Source organism: Brachyistius frenatus, unplaced genomic scaffold (genome assembly GCF_029030835.1).
Source record: "Brachyistius frenatus isolate BFR_SWC_R1_liver_20210118 unplaced genomic scaffold, ASM2903083v1 Contig_26, whole genome shotgun sequence".
NCBI classification, from domain to species: Eukaryota; Metazoa; Chordata; class Actinopteri; family Embiotocidae; genus Brachyistius; species Brachyistius frenatus.
The window spans coordinates 4,274,274-4,297,558 of NW_027210625.1; the positions used below are offsets into that span (position 1 = coordinate 4,274,274).

General features: G+C 55.6%; 1 protein-coding gene across 6 annotated transcripts; it reads right to left on the bottom strand.

Annotated features, from left to right (window-relative positions):
- Positions 1 to 1,640: 1,640 nt before the first annotated feature.
- On the bottom strand, positions 1,641 to 21,529 carry LOC138620808 (mitogen-activated protein kinase kinase kinase kinase 4-like). 6 transcript variants are annotated; one of them, XM_069698355.1, is made up of 30 exons: positions 21,231 to 21,527; positions 20,699 to 20,764; positions 14,638 to 14,694; positions 12,579 to 12,704; positions 12,178 to 12,288; positions 11,954 to 12,044; positions 11,635 to 11,765; positions 11,477 to 11,531; positions 11,319 to 11,397; positions 10,515 to 10,690; positions 10,328 to 10,400; positions 9,989 to 10,199; positions 9,742 to 9,897; positions 9,561 to 9,647; positions 8,401 to 8,550; positions 7,758 to 8,057; positions 7,129 to 7,229; positions 6,876 to 7,015; positions 6,599 to 6,693; positions 5,506 to 5,684; positions 5,225 to 5,333; positions 3,662 to 3,773; positions 3,390 to 3,560; positions 3,143 to 3,286; positions 2,923 to 3,057; positions 2,729 to 2,829; positions 2,500 to 2,649; positions 2,255 to 2,414; positions 2,021 to 2,160; positions 1,641 to 1,858 (listed from the first exon to the last, which is right to left on the bottom strand). In XM_069698355.1, exons 1-30 carry the CDS (start codon positions 21,285 to 21,287, stop codon positions 1,775 to 1,777), a joined length of 3,747 nt encoding a protein of 1,248 aa, XP_069554456.1. In that variant the 5' UTR covers positions 21,288 to 21,527; the 3' UTR covers positions 1,641 to 1,774. The 6 variants fall into 6 exon arrangements, with proteins under 6 accessions (XP_069554456.1, XP_069554451.1, XP_069554452.1 ...); XM_069698350.1 differs by having other exon boundaries at positions 5,225 to 5,354; XM_069698351.1 differs by lacking the exons at positions 1,641 to 1,858; positions 2,021 to 2,160; positions 2,255 to 2,414; ... (2 more) ...; positions 2,923 to 3,057; positions 5,225 to 5,333 and having other exon boundaries at positions 3,195 to 3,286; positions 21,231 to 21,529.
- Positions 21,530 to 23,285: the final 1,756 nt, after the last annotated feature.

A 23,285-nucleotide genomic window follows, 5' to 3' on the forward strand; every position in this document is an offset into this window, starting at 1 on the left:
CGTCGGAGGGGAAAAGGTGAAATGACACTCTGGACTTTCCGCGTTATTCGTAAAGTCACCGAAAAAGTCGACTGTTCCTGTACACCGACGTCTAAATCAAAGTACAAAAAAAGGGAATAATACAAAATACAAAAAAAAAAAAATAAACAGGGGGAAAAACTGCCCTCGAAACAAACCATAAATATTCATATCGATGCACATTGGTTTAACGAAACGATCGCTTCTGTAAACATTTTGAACACGAGGTGTGCGTTACAATGTAAAAAACCGCCGCGGTCGCGTCCGAAGGGTTACGCGGTCAAAATCGCAGAAACACAAAGACTAACAACTAAGTCCCGGTTCAAAAGACGCCGCTCGGTTCACGTCGTCCCCCCCCCCCCCCCTTCCTCCTCCCCCGAGTGGTTTTCTAACGCCTCCACCGCCCCCACCTCGCACCGGAGGACGCGCCGGGAAGAAAAACAAAACGAGCCGAAGACGTCGAACGCCGTCCTGGGACGGAGCCGCCGCTCGGTTTAAGCGGCGCGCGTCTTCGGTCCGGACTGTCCGAAGAACGTCAACGCAAAGAAACGCCACACGTATACAAATAGAGGTCCGACGTCGAGTCGCGCGGCCGGTTCGGACTAAAGTGTTCCCGCAGTACGCGACGTCCAAACTCGGGCAACTTTTAATCGACTCTTGTAAGGCGACCGTTTAGGGAAACGGGAAGCTAAACTCTCCTTCCAAATAAAGCGTCGGACGATGGGAGACGTCCCGGCCGGGCGGATGGAGGACGATCCGCTGACCCCCCTTCCCTCCTCCATCCCTTCCTGTCAATCCGGCCCGCTGGCCTCCGTGCTACCTTTACGGCCACCCGCGTGTCTTAATTCACAGTTTATCCTCGCCCTGCTCGCGACCGCTACGTTGAAACGGAAAAATCCAGATATTTGTCCCGAAACTCACATTTCCGGGTCTGTGCCGTCGGCGTGGATTTTACATTTCCGGTCCGGGAACCGCGGAAACTAAAGCGGACTGGAAATCCCTCCACACCCCCACCCCCACCCTCACCCCTCCCCTCCTCCCTCCCCAAAAAGTCACTTCGTCGCTAAATAAAAGCCCTACGAATACAGACGGGTGATAAATAGGGTGGATTTTTTTTTTTTTTTTTCTTCCTTTCAAACTCCTTTACGGGTGCGTTCCTTATTTATGTGCAGCGAGTCCAAATATACAGTGTATATTAAAAAAAAAAAAAAAAAAAACGGGGAGGCTAGTTTTGTTCGCCGCGCCGTCGTAAACGGGGCGACTTCTGTCCGACGGAACCTGCGGCGCACGAGGCGACGCGGTAAAAGGAGCGCGGAGAAGTCCGAAGGCCCTCGGTACGTACGGGCCGACATCCGGCGCCCCGCGTTTAGCGGACACGTCGACGACGTCCCTTCGTAAGTCTTCGCTCTAAGGCAAATCGTTCGGCTAAAGTGAAGACGCGGAGGCGGATTTAAACGTCGAGCGTCGTTTCGTCGGAGGAGAACCGCCGCGTTCGCGACGCTCGACGTGGAAATCTTACCGCGGCGGGCGGAACCGGGAGTCGCCCGGACGGACGGGACCGAGCGCGGCCCCTCGTCGAGCTCGGCGGAAGAGGAGAAGGGGATCGGCGCCGAGTCCGGTCCCGTCCGTCGTTCGGGAGTCCGCCTTCTCCGGCTCGGGCGCTTCTCTTCTTCTCATCTCCTTCGTCGTCGGTCGCAATCGTCGCGTCTGTTCGGTCGACGCTTTCGGCGCGGCGGCTGACGTCGGAGGGCGTCGCCTACCAGCTCATGAGGGAGGAGCGGCCCAGGGTCATGAAGTACACCTGGCTGGCGCCTCCGGGGCGCACGGAGGCAAAGAAGACCTGGAGGACCGGCCGCAAAGAGAAAGAACGTATTAACTGCGGGCTGCCGGCGCTCGCCGTCAACTCGTTACTTTCGTTCGCCTTTACGGCTACGTTTGTATTTATGTAAATATTCCACTTTTACAGCCTCGGCGTTTCTTCCGTCGCCCGTTTCGCGCTCACCTTGTCGTTCCTCTCGCAGAGGAACTTGAGTCTCTGGGCTCTCTTGTGCATGAAGACGCCGTCCAGGTGGCCCGTCTCCACGGAGCGGATCTCTATGGCCTTCTCGCCCCAGCCCATGATCTGGTTGGACCTAATGTAGGCTGCGCGGACACACGCGTTTATTGTAATACATAAATAAATACATAAATATTTATTTTTTTTAAACGCAAAAACGAGTCGGATCTCGCCGCTTACCCACTGAAGTCGGCATCTCTCCCCACTGCAGCACCACGTCCTTGGTGATGCGCCCGTAGGTGTTGACGTAGACGCCCTCGTCCTCGTAGCACACCAGCAGCTCGATGCCGTCCGTGTTGGGCAGGATGATGACGGCGTGGCACTGGATGCTGGTCTGGATCTGAGGGAGGAGAGGAGAGGGGAGGAGAGGAGTCGCCAGAGTAAAGGCCGGCGCCGTAAACGAGCCGCGGTCGGACGGCACTCACGTGCGTGGGCAGGTAGATGTCGTAGACGGCGCCCGAGTCCACGTCCACGGCGTGGAAGCCCGAGCGGGAGCCGTAGATGATCTTTAACCTCTGACCTTCTTCCACCGTCAGGTCCACCAGCAGAGGCTTGTGCGCCAGGTCGCCGAAGGACTGGAGCCGACCGAGGACAAAAAGAGTTATCGGGGCGAACCGGCGGCGACGGCTAGAGGGTCGTGGCGGGTCGGCTCACCTTAAAGGCCATGAACTTGTGGTAGGGTTTGGGCGCCCAGGCGTACACCTCCACGGCGCTCCTCAAGGCCAGCACCAGGAACTTGATCCTCTCGTACTTCACTGGAAGAAAAAACAAAGAGGGAGAGGCCGAGCGGCCGTTAAACTCCGGTCCGACTCCGGCTCCGGGAGGCTCGGACCGGCGGGGAAACGTACCGACTTTGTAGTGGACGCAGCCCTCCAGGTCGCCCACGTTCACCCAGCCCTGCTTCTTCTCCACCTCGGGGTCGTTGTGCAAAATCTTGTTCCTCAGCCACGACAGGTAATACACTCGCAGCTTGTTCTTTTTACCTGCGAGGGAAAGACGCGTCGGTAACGCTGTCGAGGCGCCGCCGGAGGCGGAGGCCGAGCTCCGCGGTCAGCGCGCGCGGCTTACCCGATATAGTGACCAGGACGTTGAGTCCCTCCAGGACGTCCATCTGCTGGACGCGTCGTCGGTTGATCAGCGGGTACACCTTCCCCTGACCGCTTCGGTCCAGCAGCATCAGGCCGCTCTCCGTCCCCACCAGCAGATTCACTCCTGGAGCAGAGAAACACGCGTCTTACGCCCGGACGCCTCGGCGAGCGCGCGACCGCTCCTCCTCCTCCTCCTCCTGCTCCTCGTCCTCCGGTCGGCTACTTACCCCAGAGCGCCGCGCACAGGATCTCCGAGTTGAACCTCTTCTTGTACTTGCGGATCTCCGGGGTGTCGCTCGGCGGACGCGTGTTGACCGGGTTGACGTTGACCACCGAGCCTTTGCGGGACGGGTCGGACCTCGGCGGGTCCGCCGGCCGCCCGTCTTGCCCGAATGCCGCTGGAGGGGAGGGGGAGAAACGGAGGAAGGGGCCCGCGTGAGGCCCGGTGTCGGCACGCCGTTAAGAAAACTCAGAGCTGTCCTCGCGGTTGTCCACTCACCCGTGTTGTTGAGGGAGCCGCCGCCGGACGGAGACACCTGGAGCAGGCGCGGGTCGATGAAGGGCGTGAACGAAGAGGAAGACTTGTGCTTGGACGCGGAGTTGCTCTCCGACTGGGAGTGACGGGACATATCGGACGTTTAGAGACCGATGCGGCGCGGACGCCGAAAAGACCTAGACCCGAGTCCGTCCGTCTCTAATGAAACGAATGAAGCCCGACCGCCGCCGGCCGCTCGGAAAGCAGGCGCTCGGCTTAACCGCGTTCCGTCCGGATGTGTTTTTTTTTTTAACCGCCCGAACGAGCCGGGATGGCAAAGTTGAAACGGCGCGTTAAAGGTGACGCGCGGTGACGTTAGTTGTTTTGAAGCGAGCGAGAGGCGCGTAGGGAAACGAGAGACGATCCCGAACGCGGGCTGCTGTCAATTGTTAGAGGAAGAAGCTGCTCGTAGTGAAGACAAAAGAGGGTCGGAACTCCGCCGCCCGGGACGCGTGTCGTTTCCGACGTACGTGTCGCGCCGCTCCTGGGACGTACGCGCGCGAGGATCGTCGCGTCTAAGAACCGCCGTCGCCCCGGGCGCGGCCGCGGCGACTTCGAGCGCGCTTCTTCGTAGCGACTCCCGACGTGCTAAGGTTTAAGTTCTACCGCCGGGCGGCACCGGTGTTAAGCGGCGCAAGGCGGAGGAAAGGAGAAGAGAGGTTGCGGCAGCTCAGGAGATTCGAACCGGGTGTCGGCCGAGTCGGGGAGAAGGGGGGGGGGGGGGGGGCAGGGGGAGGAGGGAGAGGAGGGAAAGGACGCAGAGAGGCTCGGACTCACCGTCGAGGACGGGACGGTTGGCGCGTACGGACTCGGGAGGCCGACGTGAACCCGAATACTTTGAAACGAGCAGCATTTGCAAATGATTTATTTGACCCGGCCGAGGAGGAGATGAAAAGCTGACGGTTATCGTCGCCGCGCTGTAAATTCTTCGCCGTCGTCAACTCGCTAGACCGACAAACATTTGCGGACGACGCTCCGCGGCCGTCCGTTCCTCGGTCGTTCGCCTCGGCGGGTCGAGGGCGACGTATCTCTACGGCGTTGTGGCTACGTGACGAAGGGAAGGAGGGGGAAGAGGAGCGATGGCTCTGCTGGATAAGCGGCGTACGCGGCCGGCGAAGCCGTTTTTCTCAGGGAGCCGGCCGCGACCGGAGCCGGGCGAGGAGGAGGAGGAGGACAACGACGGACCGACCGACCGACCGACCGACCGCTTTGTGTCAGCTGCGCTCCGGAAGCGAGAACGGGCACGCTTTGGGCTCCGGCGAGCGGGCGGAGAGAAGGAGGAGCTGTACGTTCGACCGCTTCCCGTCATCGTTCGCTCCCGTTTCGTCGCACGCCGCGTTCCTTTTATCTGCGTTATATCTACCGATACGCACGAGCTACGACGACGCGACGTATCCGTAAAAGCCAACGGTCGCGCGGGAAGTCCGTCGAACGGAACGGTGACGCGCGGACCCGTAACGGAGGACGAGGACATAAACGCCGGGACGGACGGCGGGAAAATGACATTCCCGCACGCCGCTTTCGTACCTGTCTGATGACCGGCGTGCCGTCCTTGGAGGGCGTCGTCGCTCGCTCGCTCTCCGAGTCTTCCGCCGTCGTGGTCTTCGCGGACTCCGTCTCTCCGTCGCTCGGCCTCCTGTAGAAGCCACGGGAATATCTGACGTCCCCGTAACCGGACCGGTGTTAGCGGCCGTGCGGAGAAGCCGTGCGGAGAAGCCGTGCGGCGGCCTCGACGGGCGCGAAGCCGCCGCCGGCGCTCGTTCCGGCTCAATATTTCTCATTATCCGACGGGGACCGCGGATACCTACCCGGCTCTGGACTCCTCGGCTCCCGAGGTGGACTCCTCTCCCGCCTCCTGGTCCACCTCCTCGTCGTCGTCTTCGTCGGTGGTGCCCGACTCCTCGCTCGAGGAGGAGTAGTCGGTCACCTTGTGGGGAGGCCGCGCGTCGTCCGCGGCGCGGAGCTCCTTGGCCAGAGCGGTCAGGTCCTGAGAGCGACAGGCGACGACTCTGAGAAACACTCGACGTTTGACTTTTATTTGGAAAAACTCAGAGCGACGTTCGGCGGGTTTCTTTTTTCCCCCTATTACGGACCAAATTGAAACGGGGTGAACCGCTTACGAATACGAGAGGCAGCCCGTCCGAGGATAGGGGCCTCGGAGCGACCGCCTTCTCGCTTCGCGCCGACTCCCGGAGATCCGATCGGGTCTTTCCTCGCTCGGATCCCCGGCTACGTGTAGTCGTTTATTTTTTTATCCCGGGGGGAGCCTCTTCTCTGACCGAACGCCCGCGTTCGGGTCAGCGACTTCGCCCCGAGCCAGAGTATCGCCAGCCGAAGGAAAGACGAAAAAAAAAAGAAGGTCCGTTCGACACCTCGCTCGACGTCGGCTCGGATCCCGGCCGGCTAAGTAACGCGTCGTTTGGAAACTCGAGTCGTCGGATCGCTAACGAGCCCCTTTCCGCGTCCCGCTTCCACGACGCGTTCGACGAAGGCAAACGGGCCGCGGTTTATCCCGCGACGAAGCCGGGTGAGATCGGGAGCTACTCTGACGAGCGCGCGGAGGCCGGAGGAGAACGCGTTTGCGTTCGGTCGCGATCCGGCGAGCGATGCGCTCGTAGAGGCGGGGAGGCGATGACGTCGCGGGCGGGAAAACAAATACCGCGTTAATCCCCGCAAAGGAGCGAACCTTTGATGCCGCGAGCGGGGCGGCGGCGCGAGCGTAGAGGTGACATTACATCGTCTCGTTGAAGAGGCTTAAATGCATCGCCCTGAGCACTTTCGCACCCCGGGCAGTTCGATATTCAGAATAGCGGACGATACGAGAAACTAGGAACCGCCGGTTTTCAACCGCTCGCGAGCGTACGACTTTAGTAGGGGAGAGAGAGAGAGAGAGAGACTTACGGCTGGTCGAGTCGGCCTGGCCGGGTTCTTTTCGTCTTGTTTTTTGGGGACGTTTTCAGGCCGCTGGAGAGGCGATCCTTCGGATTTAGAGGAAGCTTTGTGGAAACAAAAGGAAACGGCGTGAGCGAGGGGCCGACGGGAGAGCCGGCCTCTCGAAGGATCTCCCCTCGAAAAACGGCACAAAACTTCAAAGGGCGCGAGCGGACAGCCCGGCGTCGCGTTTGAGCGACAGCGTTGCGATGACGAGCGGTGGGCCGAATGCGGCCGAATACAGTACCGGGGGACTCGCGGCGTGGCCTGAAGCGCTCTCCCGGACCGGCCTGGGCGCCGGGGTCGGAGGAGCCGGAGGAGCTGCCGCTGCCCGGCCGAGACTGCAGCTTCTCCACCCGGTCCCACAGCGGGCGCTGCTCCGCGTTACTGTCACGGAGAACAACGGCACATTTAACAAAACGTCTCGGCGGGGCGCCGGACCTTCCGCTAACTCTCGGCCCCTTTCGACCGCCGCCGAACAAAGACGTCCGTTCGCTCACCCGCCGGCGTTCCTCTGTCCGCCCTGGTTGCCGGGCTGCGACGGCAGCGGGGACTCTCTGCGCGACAGAACCGGAGACCTGGATGTCGTCCTCACCGGTACCTGGAGGAGACGAGACGAGACGACGTTACGCGATTCTACTGAACCGACACCCGAACGACAAACGACAATGTTCCCAAAACGCACCTCCGACATTCAGTTTCGGTACGCGGATGCGTTTTTAGGACGTTCGGCTCCGTAATCGTCGACGCGGGAGCTTTCCCTTCCCTTCCCTTCCCGCGTCGACGGAAAAATACGACGAGGATACGATGCCGCGAAGGACAAAAGATCACGGAAAGACACCCGAGAAGAGCGTCGTGTTCGCCGAGATCCGGTAAAGCCGCGTTTACTGCCGACGGCACCGTTTAGCCCAGAGTCCTCGACGGTTTGGATCGGAGAAACGTTCGCGTCCAAAGTTCCCGAACCTACGCTCTAGAAAAAGGTGTTCGCGACGTCGCCTTCGACGTTAACAAAGGAGACCGAACGCGGGCGGGCGGAGGCCCGACAGCACGACGAGCGGAGAGAGTGACGGAGGAGAGGGTGGAGGACGGGACGGGGCGGGGAGAGGGGCGGCCCGCGGCGGCTCCTTACCTTGGGAGGGACCTCCTCGCCGCCGGCCCGCTGTTCGAGCCGAGCCTGGGCCTGAGGGTGGTGGTGGAGGGGAGGTTGGGGTTGGGGGTCTGTGCGTGCGGGCGATGGGTGGTGGTGGTGGTGGTGGTGATGGTGGGGGTCCTGGGAGCGCAGGTGAAGTTGTGCAAAGTTAGAGGTCACACCACCGGACTCGCTGAAAGACTGGGAGCGAGAGACCACAAGAGGAGGAGGAGGAGGAGGAGGAGGAGGAGGAGAGGGGGAGGCGCTGTTGCTGCTCTTTAGAGCGGCCAGGTGGGCCCGCTGGACGTTTTACGGGGTGAAGGAGGGGGTGGGGTAAGAGGAGGAGGAGGGAGGGAGGGAGGGAGGGAGGGATGGAGGTGGAACAAGCAGACAACACAGTGAGACATGAGGGAAGATGGCTTTTCACATACATGTGCTCAGATATATACACGCGTGAACGACACACGACAACGACGTGTTTCGCTCTGATTTGTCGTCCGGGTTTGGTATTAAAAGACCTGATTTCTAATCGGCAGTGAGGAAGGAAGAGAGTGAGAGGAGTGAGCGGAGGAAGAGGAGGAGGAGGAGGAGGAGGAGGAGGAAGAGGAGGAGGTAAGGGCTGTGGAGCAGCGGGGCGAGTTACCTGAAGCTCCGCGGGCCGGTGCGCGGCGGAGGCCTCGGAGGAGCCGCCGTTGGAGAACGGTTCAGTGGAGCGGGGAGGCAGCGGGGGCTGCTTGGTAGGAGGGGCGATCTGAGGGGAGCCCTGAATGTTCTTACGGTACCTCTCGTCAGCCTGGGAGGAGGGAGGAGAGAGGAGAGAGGAAGGAGGAGAGAGGCGTGGAGGACAAAGACGGGATGAGGGTCGGGGGAAAAAACAGTTGCGCGTTTGAACTCTAAATGGAGAAAATCCAGTAGGAGGGAACCGACGGCCGGAACGCTCGCGGCGTATTTTCTATCCCGATTCTAAACGGTTCCCGACTCCTCGTATTTTCTAGCGTTACGGCCCCCCGAGGAATCCGCAAAATATCACGTCCGACCGACGGCGATGAAAAGGCGCCGACGACCGTGATATTAAACGCGCTCGAGGCCCGTCTCGCGTGCGTGGAGAGTCACGGCGGCCGCGCGCTGAAGATTTGTTTTCGTTTTCAGGTCGACCGTCTGAGACGAAGAGAAACGCCTCGCGCCGTCGGCCCTTTACTCGAAGGACAAAACCGCTAACTGCGTCTCTCCGACGAACGACGGCGTCTTTCTCTCGTTCCGCCCGCTTAAAGTGAAAATGACAACGACGGATAGATATTTCATCGTCGCTTTAGCGGTAGAGCCGCAGAGTCCGCTCCGCCGTGTCAACCGCTACCTTCCAAATGCGCAGACTCTTATCTTTTTACTCCCGCGTTTCAATATTAGCGACGAGGACGACACGCGATGCGGAATCGAAAAAAAAAAAAAAAAAAAAAATCACTTCCCGACCATTGCTCGAAACCGCCGGTGCGCCGGCCCTCCCCGAAGACACGAGAAGGCGGGCGAGGCCGAGAAACGACATCTCTCTTTTCTTTGTCGCGTAAAGGCGTCGAAGGTCCGAACGAAACTCAGACGACGCCGCGGAACGTTTACCGATGACTTCGAAAGCCTTCCTCGACGTCGTACTTTAAAAGACTCCGACGACATCCGAGCGACTCCGACTAAAGTCCGAACGCGCCGTCCCGAACTACGTCGACCGTTTCTTTCAAGATCTCCGTAACTCGCGCCGAGGGCGCCGATATATCGAGGAGGTGGAATGTGTGTGCGTGCGTGCGCGCGACTGACCAGCAGCGTGGCCTGCTCGCGGAGCAGCTGCTCCTGCAGCATCTCCAGGTGTCTCTGCTCCTCCTCCAGCTGACGCCTGATGTACTCCTGTGGGCGGGGAGAAGCGGGGGGAAACGAGCCAGGTTAGAAACGCGGCGAGCGGAGCGGGATGTACGGGCGACCCGGGCCGCGAGAAACCGACCTGCTCGCGATCGTTCCTCCTCTTCTCGTCCTGGCGGCGTTCCTCCTCCTCTTTACGCCGCCGATCCAGCTCCTCGACGCGCCTCTTGTCCTCTTGCTCGCGGCGACGCTGCTCGCGCTCCTGCTGCCTCCTCATCTCCCGTTCGCGTCGCTGTTGCTGCGGGGCGGAAAGCGAGTCGAGAGACGTTACGGGTTTACCCCGACGGGGCGGCTTCTCTCCGAGAGCTGCGCGACGGCGTGGACCCTACCTCCTCCAGCCGCCTCCTCTGCTCCTTCTGTTGCTCGATGCGCTTTTGCCTCTCGGCCAGCAGTTGCCGCTTGTACTCCTCTTGCTCGCGGAGTTGCTGCTCCTGGAGGAGTTGCTGGTGACGGAGCGCCTCCGACCGCTCCTTGTTCTCCTGCTGCAGGCGGATGAAGTCGCGGCGCAGCGTGGACTCGCCGGGCACGTTGACGATGGAGCTGGAGGAGGAGGAGAGAGAGGAGGAGGAGAGGGAGGAGGAGAGGGATCGGGACAGAACGTTACAGTTTCCTTCCGGATGCCTTCGGACGATCGGTTTTCGGGAAGCGGCGCGAGCGTTCGTCCGTACCTGGGCTCTCCTTCCTGCTCCGGAGGGTCCTCCTCCTCCTCCTCGCTGCCGCTGTACTCGTACTCCGTCTCATCTGCACGTGCAAAAAATGACAAACGCGGGCGCCTTAGAATCGCTCACGACGGCTACGGACCGGATACGCGTACCGAACGTCCTTCGGAGAGAGAAAACGCAGAGACGGACGCACCCTTCTCGCCCCTCTTCTTCTTGGTCCGGTCGATGTGGTCTTTGAGCTGTATGCGGACTTGCCTTTCGTTGGGCTGGTCTCGAATGAACGGGTGTTTCAGCAGCTGCTCGGTCGGCGGGCGCTGCGTGTAGTTCTTCACCAGGCAGCCCTCGATGAAGCTGAAAAACTTCTTGGACCTGCAGCGGTTACGGAGGAGACGGGAGCGTTAAAAGGAGACGGCGGGAGCCGGAATAACGTTTCGGCCGCTCGAGGTCGGAGCGCGTCCCGGGATCCCGAGTAAAACCCCGCATTTCTGCGACGCCGCTCCTCCACCCACCCTTTGGCCCCCCACCCCGCCCCCCTCCGAAACCCTCCGCGGCGTCACGACGGCCTCCGGTTTCTCGCTCTAAAGTGGCGGTGAAACCCTCATCGGCGTCGGGTTTAATTAACTTTAATTAATTTATTTAACGCTTTAATTCTTTTCAATTTGAAACCGCGACTCCGCTTTCTGCGCTTTCCGTTTGAAAGACAATCCTAAACCCCGATTCCTCCGAGACCTCGAGCCGGCTATAAAGGACAACGAGAAAAAGAAGAGTTATTTCTGCGGCGCGCGAGTGCCGGCGGAGGCCGAGCTCGAGCCCGCCGGAGCGGGTGTGCCGCGGACGTTCGGCTCCGCGGCGAAGCGCGGAGGAAAGGCCGAGCTCTCGCATTTAAGCCTCCGCGCGAAATCGATACGCCCGATATCCCGGGCTCGCTTTACGCGTCGGGATCTTTTAGGGGTACAGACGAGGATCGGAAAAGCGTCCTTTCGGCCTCGGCACTCACCATTTTTTGGACTTGAGCCGAGGAGGAGGGTTTCTCGGAATGAGGAAGAGCGCACGCATCGGGTGCATGTCGCAAAGAGCTGCGAAAACAGTCACAAAGTCACCAAGGATTCGGCACACGGAAGAAAAACCAAAACGCCAGCGGGGACGGAAACTCACGCGGCGCTCCTTCGGCCATCTCGATCGCCGTGATGCCGCAGGACCACAGGTCGCTCTGCAAGACGAGACTCCAGTTCAGCAAACCCACGGCCAGACACATCGAGGCGTAACACGCGCTCGCTTCACATAATCGCAACGTCCGATTCGGAGAACCTTACTCTGTAGTCGTACGTCGCGTCCGGGTTCTCGTCGCAGGCGATGACCTCCGGGGCCATCCAGTAAGGGGTCCCGATGAAGGTGTTTCTCCTCCCCACCGTCCGGTCCAGCTGAGCGCTCACACCAAAGTCCACTGGAGAGAGAGAAAGAGAGAGAAAAGAAAGAGTGAAAAGTGTCGACGGAGGGCTGAAAAATGTGCCTTTCGCTTTTCCTAATCGATCGCTATCGCTCGACTTTCGGCCGGGATCCAAAGTCACGCGGCGTGCGGTGACGGCGGATCTTCGGCCGCTTGTTATCGGACGCGTTAAAACCGTCGCTCACCCAGTTTAACTTCGGCGTTCTCGGTCAACAGGACGTTCTGGCCTTTGATGTCACGGTGGATGACGTGGTGGGCGTGCAAGTGGGCCAGACCCTGAGGAGGGTGGAGAGACGTTAGTGATGGAGAGGAGAGGAGAGGAGAGGAGAGGAGAGGAGAGGAGAGGAGAGGAGAGGAGAGGAGAGGAGAGGAGAGGAGAGGAGAGGAGAGGAGAGGAGAATGAACTCACTCTGAGGATCTCTCTGGAGATGTATGCGATCCAGTCTTCCTTCAGCTGGTTCCCCTTGGTGTTCTTCACCAGGTCCGTGATGGATCCGGCACCACAGAACTCCATCACCAGCTGGGAAGCAGACACATGTCAATAATCAGGAAGGAAGGAAGGAAGGAAAGAAGGAAGGAAGGAAAGAGGGAAAAAAAAAAAAAAAAAAAAAAGCCTCCGATATCTGACCGGACAATCAAAAAAACATCTCAGCTCGGGGAAAAGGGACAAATTGGAAATATCACAGAGCTTAAAGGAATATAAAACAGGAAGCTGGTAATGAGCAAAGCTGCTACATATTTTTGCCCGGTTTACATTTTTCCCCCTCAAACTTCATTTCCTTCGCCCCTCGGATGGATTTGAGGACTTACCCAGAGCTGGTCGTCGTGTCCCGGAGGGCTCTTCTTGATGAAAGCCCCGTAGTAGGTGGCTATGTTTCTGTGGTGGGAATACTTCTTGAGCATATTGATCTCCAGTTTAATTTCCTCCTCTTCATCCTAGACAGACAAAACACACACGCACACGCGCGCGAACGAACAAAAGTTAAAAAGAGGTCTGGAAAATCCTTATGAGAAAACACAATTACGACCGTGCGGTCGTAACGATGCGGTAGGGGTCCCGGCGACGGCCCCTTTGTTTAAGGATTCGTGACGCCCGAGTGAATCGCGTTGCGAGTTAGGTACGTCGGGTAGGTGTACAGGGTAGGTGTAGGTGTAACGTGTACGTTAGTGTCCTCCTAATATCGTCCCGATTCAACCTTCTTCAGAGTGGAAAGGAAGCCTGGAACGCCATTTACAGTAAAGTGGAAGAGAGTTACGACTCGGCAGAGGGTCGATGAAAATCGGCGAGCGGACGTGGCAATCGCGCCGCGTTTCATCTCTGCCGGAAATGACCTTCAGGAAGCGACCCGTCCGCTGACGCTTCTTCACAAAAACCAAAGGTCGGACCTAGCCGCGGCGCAAAGTCCCCGCTTGCACCCAATAGCGACTTCGCATCGATTAACCGCGACACACTAATTGAACACGCGCAGAGAGCAGCCTGCGAGTGCTTGGTCATTTCACGGCCTCTCCTATAGGCGGCAGCGTTACCCCCCCCCATCTTCCCCCCGCATGATGCGATATGTGGGGGTTCGCGTCATAAAATGAACATTATTTTATACAACGCGGCTGCACAGCACTGAAATGTAGCGCGCTCCTTTAACAAGGGAGACGCTGTGTTCACCGTGCAAACATCAAGTAAAATGGCAGTCATCCGTAATGCTGCTGCATGACTCGTTTTGAGTTGACGTAAGCCTTTCTGTTGTGAGCCTCCGACCCCCCCCCTTCCCCATCCACACCCCCACCCCCCTCCTCCTCCTCCTCCTCCTCCTCCTCTCTGCTGCGCAGCTGTTGGATTATCACACTCCCGACTGTGAAAGCCTCGCTGCCACAAGTCACATGGTGAGAGGACGGCAGACAATCATATGGTGATGTGTGTCAGAGAGGGAGGGGGAGAGAGAGAGGGAGGGGGGGAGAGAGAGAGGGGCTTTGGTCAAAAAAAGCACCGAGGAGATGAGGGAAAACAATATGTACTCGAACGCAGAACATGTTATTAATCTGCGGTACTGGGTCACTTATAAAAAGAATTTTAAAAAATACTTTTTTTTTTTTTTTTTTTTTTAAAAGGCACGCTTTACGCTCAAAGATACAAAGCATAGAAACAACCGACTATAACTCGCTTCAAGTGAATTGTTTCAGCCCTAATCGGGTCGTATCTCCCGCTACGACTCTGCGACTGAACAAAGAGCGGCCTCAAATTCAAGGTGAAGTCAGAGGACGGAAAGCTGCGAGTCGCGGTTTCAATAGTGTTCGATAATCGGCCGAACCGGCTTTAAAGAAACCCGCGTGAGGTCTAGGTCGTAAAAACGCAGCTTCGCTTCAAGGCGACGTCTGCCGCCATAGCCGTCTGGGACGTCTGCGAGCGGGTGCTTCTCTCAGGAGCGAGCGCCCGGGACACAATCAGTCAGCGCCGCGCTACGGAGATACAGATTGCGGACAAATACAAAAAGACACCGGCAGTCCAGAGTTTTTTTTTTTTTTCCCCGCCCGATACGGTCTAACGGGTTTACCTGTCGGTGAATCTGCGTGTGACAGATGATTTCCGTTGGACACGAGCGGCGTCGCCCACAAGTTCCTACGTGCCCGGAAGGCGCGCCCCGCGTTGCGTCAGGCCGAGCGGGAAAACGGTCGGGCGAGCGTGCAACTCTGACTCATCGCCACGACCGCTTACGGGAAGAGCGGCGGAGGGCGAGTCGGGGCGCACGGACCTACGCATCATCGTATTATAAGTGGATTGGGGTGTGTGTGTGTGTGTGTGTGGTGGGGGGGGGCACCTGCTGCACCTGCCGGTGTTGTGACGTCATCGCTGACACGATACGCCGTCTGGCCTTACCTCTGTGACGTCCATGACTTTGATGGCAGCCAGCTGTCCGGTCTTGACGTGTCGTCCCTGTGAGGAAACAAAACAGACGTGAGCGCTCGTTTATTGCCGTGACTGTAAAGTCGACATATTCGGGGTTCGGGCGCCGATCCGACCGAACCGAGTATCCAAAGTCGCCGACTTGAGCTCTGGCAACTTGTAATGGTCGCGTTTCGCTACTTCTTGAACATTTCGTGCACAAAACGGTCAATTAACGCGAGGGTGACAAAACAATTGGCTACCGAGGAGGACGTCCGGCACCCGGAGCTGCGAAGCTCCGACGTTCCCAGACTGCTCTGCTCTCCGAAAACCCTCCTGCCACTCCTTACAAAGGACCCGAACAGAGGCCTCTCTGCGTCCCCTCCCTCCGACCGTGTAGAGGAGATAAAACACGGGACGCTCTCGGTGGGCGTTCGGGGGGGGGGCGTTCGGGTATTCCCCTTCCTTCCTTCTCCGGGACAACTGCTGTCGATCCCCGCGGCAGCTGTACCGGACGCACGCGTGTCAACACGCCGCGCGGACCGTTTCGCCAAAGAGTGACAAGTATTCTCGACACGGTGATCTTAGCCGGTGCGTTCCGTAGTCAATTGAAACTGTACGGATTATGACAATAAAAGCCACGCGGGCTGAGGGGCCCTCTCTTTTCAGGGGGACGAGAGAGGGCCACTTCACAATGACTTTAATCCTCTCCGCTTTCTCCCCAGAGGTCGCCGCTCCGGCGACAACACCGAAGCTCCACGGCAGAGCTCCCCGGCGTGCGGCGCTACGACTACCCTTCAGGGGGAAAAGTCAACATGTAGTCAAAGGATTTCTGGACGTTTGTTTCCGTCTCAATCCGGTGTTCGCGAACAACGCGGCATATTTGTAAATGACTGGGTGCTGCGGTATATCTTGACTTTTTATTATAGTATCGCAATAACTTTACTATTGAGCTAATATAATACTTTATTTAATCAGAACATCAGTCACAACACTGTATTGATTACGGCTTCTTAAATGTAAACGGTTCGGGATTGTAGGTTGGACGAATGAGGTACAGACGTCGTCAATTTTCTAGGTAAATTAAGATTTTTCGCGTACTCGCTGACAAAAAAAACCCCCGAATGAATAAAGACAGAAAATGATGAGCAGGTTAATCAAACGACGCGTAAATTGTGAGCGACGGTGTGGACGAGGGAGGGGTCTTTCGCATGAATGGAAGATCAATCGCGCTCGGCAACTGGCTTTCTCACCGGCTCGACCCGCTGTCCGGCGCAACGCGGTGCTCGGAGCGACCGACGAGCTCGCTGACGAGCCTCGCGGGTGCGAAACAAACTCGCTTTCATGTTATTGGTGCACACGTGGAGGAGGGAGGGAGGGAGGGAGGGAGGGATACCGCTGATGCTGCTGCTGCTGCATACCAGCACACTGACCCAATTCTCACACACACACACACACACACACACACACCCTGGCCCTGCCACCTCCACCCCAGCACTCCCCAGAGAAGTGAGGACAGAAGTGGGGCGATCAGAGACGAGAGACGAGATGAGCGGAGGCGAAACGAAGGACGAGAGGCAACGACAATCACGGGGAGCGCTGAACGCGAGACTGAAAGCCTTGACGGGACCGTTCGTCTATTGATCGCAGTGCAGCAGCTCGCCGCCTCGCCGTGCTTTTCCTCACGACCGCACGGGAACCGACCGACATTTCAACAACATTTGAAGGGTGCGAAACCAACCGAAGGCCGTAAATGATAAATATTTCACTCGCTTATTTGAAGCTTTTTAAGCCGGGGAAAATATTCTCATCCCCGGTACCGGTGTCGTACAAATCAAATCGACTCGTCAAAAAAATGAGAGAAACACCTGACCGATACAAATGGGCTTTCCGTGAAAAAGACCGACGTGTATCTATAAGATCTATTTTTTTTTTCCGCTGCCTATTGGGCCATTAAAGCCAAGACATTTCTTTAGGAAATGTGATCCGGAGGAGAAAAGAGCTACAGAGCGGAGAAAGACAGACAAGAGATTGTCTCGTCCGCCAGCGCCTTTGTGTCTCATCTCAACACCACTCGAGTAATGAGGTGGCTCAATGAGCTACACACACACACACACACACACACACACACACACACACACACACACACACACACACACACACACACACACACACACACACACACACACACAGACAGACACACACACACAGACAGACAGACAGACAGACAGACAGACAGACACACAGAAAGTTTTGTTCAGGCGGCGTGTCCAGTTAGGGGATGTTGCCGGTCTTGTGACACCCATTAGGGAGAGGGGTCACTGTGGGGGAGACGGGGACAAAAGGGACGTCAGATCGAAAAGATGCAGAGCAGAGGAGTGTGTTGCTGTGTGTGTGTGTGTGTGTGTGTGTGTGTGTCTCTCTCGCACTCGCAGCTTTAACTTGCGGTGGAGATGTTTCACACGTCGCGCTGTTCAACCCGATCCTGTGAGCCAACGCAGCGTGCGGGTGAAAAGAGAAAGAGGGACGGGACGCGGGACCGCAGCCGCGGCGTGGGCACGCGGCATTCGACGCCCCCGCCCGGATTCTGACCCGAGAGCAGCCAATCGGCAGCCGGGCTCCCGGGCGCCTCGTTAATTGCGGTGAACGGGCGAGACGCTGCACTGCCGCGAGGTCCCGCGATGGCAACTAAACCGGTCGTCACTTGTGCTGTATTCATTCATTTGACCGGCAAATAGTGAAGCATACCTACACGTTCGATTAAAATCACAAATTAAAAACAATTTAGGATTTAGGTTTTCTTTTTTTCCTTCTTCTTCTTCTTGATTTTACAGCAGACGTTCAAAGAGCCTTCAGTCGCTGCTACTTCCCGCCCTGAGGTTAAATACCGGTCTGGCCCAGCACCGTATGGCACCGGCAGGTATTCAACAGATTGCACGAGAGGCTCGGCCGCCCTCCCCGGAGGCGGCGGCGTAGCTCGCCCCCCGAGGACTTCTTAGTCTGAGGGGAGGGGCGAGGCCGGCCCTCGGGGTGGTGGAGAAAACAAAGACGGAGGACGAGAGCCGCCGAGTTGCAGGGAACCGCTACGAGCCGCTTCCCGATCCATCTTTAGCGTTCGATATCGTTAAACGTCAAGTTACGACTCGCGCCTCAGGCCCCGGCTATATAAGGTCGTTCTGTAGAGCGGAGGGGAATCTAGCCTGCGTACCGGCAACGGTTTGAGGAATTGTGTCTTTTTTCTATTTTATCATTATTTATTTTTTTTTTTTTTACATCCTTCTATCCAGAGAGAAGCACGGGAAGGTCTACGGAGCCAGCTGGTCCGCTGCCAAGAGATACAGAGGGAGAGAGGCTCGGTGAGAGCGCATCTCTTTGTGGAGTGAAACAGCAGTACGTTACAGCGGCGTAGCTACAAATGCATTATCTTCAAATGTGTGCGTCAGACTTCCTGGTGCCGTACTTTGGAGCGACCGCTCATTTCCTACAAACGCCGTATCGCAGGTGGTGACTTAAGTTTTGGGATCTCTTGAAAGCCTAGTTTTTCAACAGAAAGCGTTCGACCGCGGCGCTCGAAGCACTCCGGGCGAATCCGTAAACGAGCGCGTTCGATCTCTTTATGGATCCGGGCTTTTATTCCAATCGGCCGGCTGCTCGAAGCGAAACCGAGCGATCTGAAAAGTGCTTCTTAGCCATTATGCGCTATGCATAATTGCCATTATGGCTGTCAGTCGAGATAGTGCTGTGCTGGTTGTTCAGAAGGTGACTGATGGTAAAGTGGCCCCGGGGGCAGCGGCTCGGAGAAAAGCTCGGGCCCTTGATATGCTATATATACACGTATATATGTGTATATGGAGAGATTCTTATAAGATACAGTCTAAAATGGCCAAAATTAGGATTACAATCAGGATACATCTGATCCCGTAATAAGTCAACGGGGCTACAAATGTGGCCGAACGCGTCGCACCCGACGTTCAGGTACCGCTGGCGGACGAAACGGTCATTTCTCCGCCTCCGAGTGCTGCGCAAATGTTCTCCCGAACAACGTCGAGTGTCGTCAAACATTCATACCGGGAACGTTACGATCGCGTTACGGCGAGGTTCGAAAGACGAAGCTATAAATGCAAATTAAACTGCAACTCTTATTGCCAAAACGAACTTCCTATTCGGTACTTAGGTCCGGACCGGACGTTCCGCTCCCGATAGCCTTCCTTAAATAACTAAACGACTGAAAGGGGAAACGTCTCGAAGGAATCAAAAGTCACGACAAATCAAAGAAGCTCGGTCGCATTGTGTTATCTAAAAGGGTCTCGCAAACTGTGACCGAGCGCTGGACAAAGCAGCAAAAAGGCCTCGGAGGGAGAACAAACTCCGCCCCGTTTTCAGTCGGGGGGCGGGGGGGGGGGGGGGGCCCTGCTGTGATTATTCAAGTCGGTTGGACTTTGAAACCCCCGCGGACAAACGCCTCCTTTCTGTGGAGCCGAGAGACCCAAAAGAGTGAGGAGACAAACTGGGCTTTGTGAGAGTGGTGGGCAGGTTCTGTCTGGAACTGGACAGCTGCTCTTCTACCAGTTGCAGCAGCAGTGCAGCACTCCCCCCCCCCCCCCCGCCTCCACCGCTCCCTTCCCTCGCCTCCTCTCACACCACGGCAGTCCCGCTGCACGTGCTCCCTCCGGTTGACGAGACGGCCAACGCGCCGATCGACAGCTGATCGCCAGGAAGCGACTGCAGCGAAGCCCTCGGTGTCGGGCGACGGCGAGCCGTGACCCCGACGGAGACGCGTCATCTCGACGACCCGAGTCTTCGCGTCAACTCGGAGCTTAATCTGACGGCCCTCGCTTGTACGAGCCCCATTTCCCCACGCGGCAGCGCTCGCAAATAGATTTAGCGTTTGGACGGTGAATGGAGGGAGAGATTAAAAGAGACAAAAACAATTATAAATTCATAAATAAAAAGAGGGAGAAGCAGTATTTCACGGCTCAGAACCAGACCTCCGTGTGGCGACCGGGACACGATGCACGGGCCTGAGCTCAGGTGTGGTGGTTGTGCGCGCACACACACACACACACACACAGATGGGTTCGCTCTGTGAGCTGAGGCAGGAGGAGGAGGGAGGGAGGGAGGGAGGGAGGAAGGGGAAGAAAAAAAGGGGGGGTATCCTGGGTGTGCTAGGGGATTGAATGCAGGTCACTGGAGCAGAGTGGGCTGTCAGAATTAAATACTCAGCTTAGCTTGCTGCTTAGCGCACAAGCAAAGTGATGTTGTTGGTTTTTTTTGGTGGGGGGACCGAAGGGGGCTAGCCTATTAACAGCTAGATATCTGGTTAACTTGTAGTAGCTGTGTGGTTAAATTCCATTTAGCAACGGGCAACAAAATGGAGCCTCCGCTGATTTCACAGCAACAACAACAACAACAACAACAACAACACAAGAAGGCTGCCCTCTTGGATCTGAGGCCATCCCGCCGCTTCGCACAGAAAGAACAAATCTTTGACTTCTACGCCGGGCATTCGCCGTCTTCTCCCTCGTCCTTCTTGGCAACGTCTTTCCACAGCCGCGATGTTAATTTTCACACCGGGAAACGGGACACCGAGAGCAGATGGCCCGGAGAGTGGGACACCCATCCGCTGAACCGGAAAAGAGTTGTGATTTACAGAGGATGTGACATGTGCTGCGGGACAGATGCGAGGCCAGCGGGATTAGTCTTCTGACAGATACGGTTTCGTAGGCGCCGCCTTGCAGGTGATGCAAGAAAGGTGATGCATCAGACGGCAGACCGTCTGATTCAATCCTTGCTCACGCACCTCCCAGCTGAGTAGTTAACAATAACACCAGTCTCCCATTCAGACCCGCTATTTCGTGTTTTCTTTCAACGTAAACATCTGTAATGTGGTTCAATAGCATCGAAAAGATGTCTCTTTTTAAAAAGGCACTTCCTGTGTACCCGGATTTGATTAAAAAATAAATAAATAAATAAAAGGGAATAAAACCATCACGATGGTCAAGATGTGTCTCCACTGTGAAAACAGGACAGGCCGTGCACTGCGCCTCCAACCAACCTTGTATACTTGTCCGTAGGTGCCATTTCCAACTACCTCCACCAGCTCAAATATCCCAGCTGGATCCTGAAAAGAAAAACACACAAATGGATTTCAGTTGGAATAAAAAAAAAAAATTTTTTTTTTTTTTTTTTTTTTAAAGTCATGTTTTTGTGTTATTGTTTGGTTGTTGTTTTTTTTTTTTTTTTTTTTTAAATCATCCTACGAATATTATCCAGGGTGAGCCAGCTGTTGCGCCCTGGTCTACCCTACATGCCAAAATGCATCTCGAACAAAGGAAACCCAGACACTGGCAACACCTCGCTGTGGCTCAGCGGTCATTTTCAACACTTAACCAGCAGAGACACAGAACAACAGCTGGAAACGTGCTCGTATGAGGCAGACGGTGTGGGTTTTTTTTTTTTAATATATATATATATATATATATCGATATGCGTAAACTAAAAGCCGGCAAAAGAGCAAATAATAATCATTTACACAAAAAAAAAAAAAAAAAAAAAAAAAAACATCGCCTCGGTTCGGCAGCACTCACCCGCAACGAAGCCAAGTCGATGTCTACTAGACTTTTAGCCGGAGAGTCGTTCGCCATCTTTCGAATAAAAGCCGAGCTTTCCTTTGCTTTTACCAAAAAAATGGCTCCTGAATCATTTGCAGAGGATGGGGGGGGGGGGGGGGAGCTTCGGGAGAGTCAAATAAATAAGAGGCCGCCGGGTATTCCTCTCTTCGGGGTCCGCTTCTTTGCAGTGAATGCTCGGGTCTCGCTACTCCATGTTGAGGTGGCAGCAGCGAGCTCCCTGTTCGCTCGTGCCACTCGGTGTCAAAACCAGCCCGAGCAGTATCTCACTTCCGGTAGGAGATTTCAACATAAAAGCCGGCAATGCGAGAACAAAATCAAAATAGAATAATAATTTTTTTTTTTTAATTAAAAAAAATAGAGATAGTTTTTCATCGCTTTCTCGAATATAAATGGGGTAAAATAAATTAATAATAAAAAAAAATGTCACTAATATAGCAGGATACAATTTCAAAAACGAGGCAGGTCAAAATTGGAGTATTTAAATACACTACCTCATTTTTATATATATACATAATAAAAAAAATAAAGGATCAATAACACACACAAAAAAATTCTTCTTTAAAACCCTTTAAAAAAAATTAGATTGTATAGCCAGCGCTTCCAGGAAGTTTTTTTTAATTTAATTCTTTTTATCACGAACTTGAATATTTTTCCTGTCCGTTACGGTTCGTTGTGGTTTTATACTGAAAGTAAATCTGCCGGTCTTCCGCTTTCCTCGTGCCCGCTTCCGTGCAGCTTCACGCAGCTTTTGGTTGAGCGTCGCACAAACACAGGAAGCCGGCTCGGCTCCGCACAAGAGAGGGGGAAAAAAAAAAAGGGCTGGGCCTCGACGCATCAAGCGTGGACACCGAGATGAGTTAATGCGCCGCTCCTCCGTGACTCACCGAAACGCACCATTCATCAATGAAGCGGCACAGTTTGCGTTTGTTTTAACAGTTCACACAGAAACCGTAGGACGCACGTGTGATAGAGAGAGAGAGATATATACCTATATAGATGGATGGATGGATGGGTGGATGGATGGAGGCCTTCTGGAGAGAGCATCCGTGTGGACATGCGCGTGTGGGGGGGCTTCACTGTCAATATTGGTAATCATGGGTGTGGCACGTGAGTGATGCTCAAGAGTGAGCAGCACAGCAGAGACAAATAAATCCACCTTTACTGCAGCCGCATGCACGATACCGGCTTCACCAACAAGGTTTCACTCCGCCCTCTTGAGAGAGAAAAAAAATTATAGCTACATAGTCAAAGTGTGTTACGTCATTTAACATTTAACAGGACGAACCAGTCGGACAGCGTGAGAGTGGGAAGCAGGCGGGACGGAGACACACACATATACATGTATAGGAGGATGCGTGAGCAAAGTCTTAAGACACTTAACTGAACGCTTGGGCTCTGTAAATCAACTTAAATCCACCTGCCAAAAGGTAAACTCGGATATTTGACACTGAACGTGTAAATCCTCTTCCACCGCAGGCACGCAACGCTTTCGGGATGTTTGTTACCGACATATAAGGCTGCGAGGTATTTGTTTTAGCCCTCACACTTATGGTTCAAATGTCATTTAGTGTGCTGACATTTCGTCGGAAGGCTTTCAACGAGGTTTGCGGTTCCTCTCGTTACGTGCGTTACCGCCACCTTGCGGACATTTGTCGGTATTGCAACGGTCGCTGCAGTACGTGTAGGGCGAGGTAGTATGTACCTTGTTTTTTTGGATTTTAAAAAAAAGGAGCTTTTTGTTGACTTAGTGCCACGGAGAGGGGGAGGGAGAGGGGGGAGGGAGGGGGAGAGTGGGGGGGGACATCATTTCTGAAGGCCTTTAAAAAAAAAAACAAAAAAAACTTTCAAAACGTACTTATGAAAACACAAAACAAATACTTTACATGTAACTTTATTACAAACTGGCGTTGTCCTTGCAGCACGACCGCCACCTGTGCGAAAGGTCGCCGGGTGGCTGCGGGGAGGCGGTACCGTCCTCCGACCGAGGCGCCGTTTGTGCCGCCGGTCGGC

Excerpts from the sequence above, each read along its gene's own strand:
- LOC138620808 (XM_069698350.1), bottom strand. The coding sequence starts at position 21,287 with ATGGCGAACGACTCTCCGGCTAAAAGTCTAGTAGACATCGACTTGGCT. Across the intron at positions 3,774-5,224 it reads GCACGCCGGTCATCAGACAG|TCGGAGAGCAACTCCGCGTC; the intron begins GTACGAAAGCGG and ends CGTCACTCCCAG. Across the intron at positions 1,859-2,020 it reads TCTGCGAGAGGAACGACAAG|GTCTTCTTTGCCTCCGTGCG; the intron begins GTGAGCGCGAAA and ends CCGGTCCTCCAG.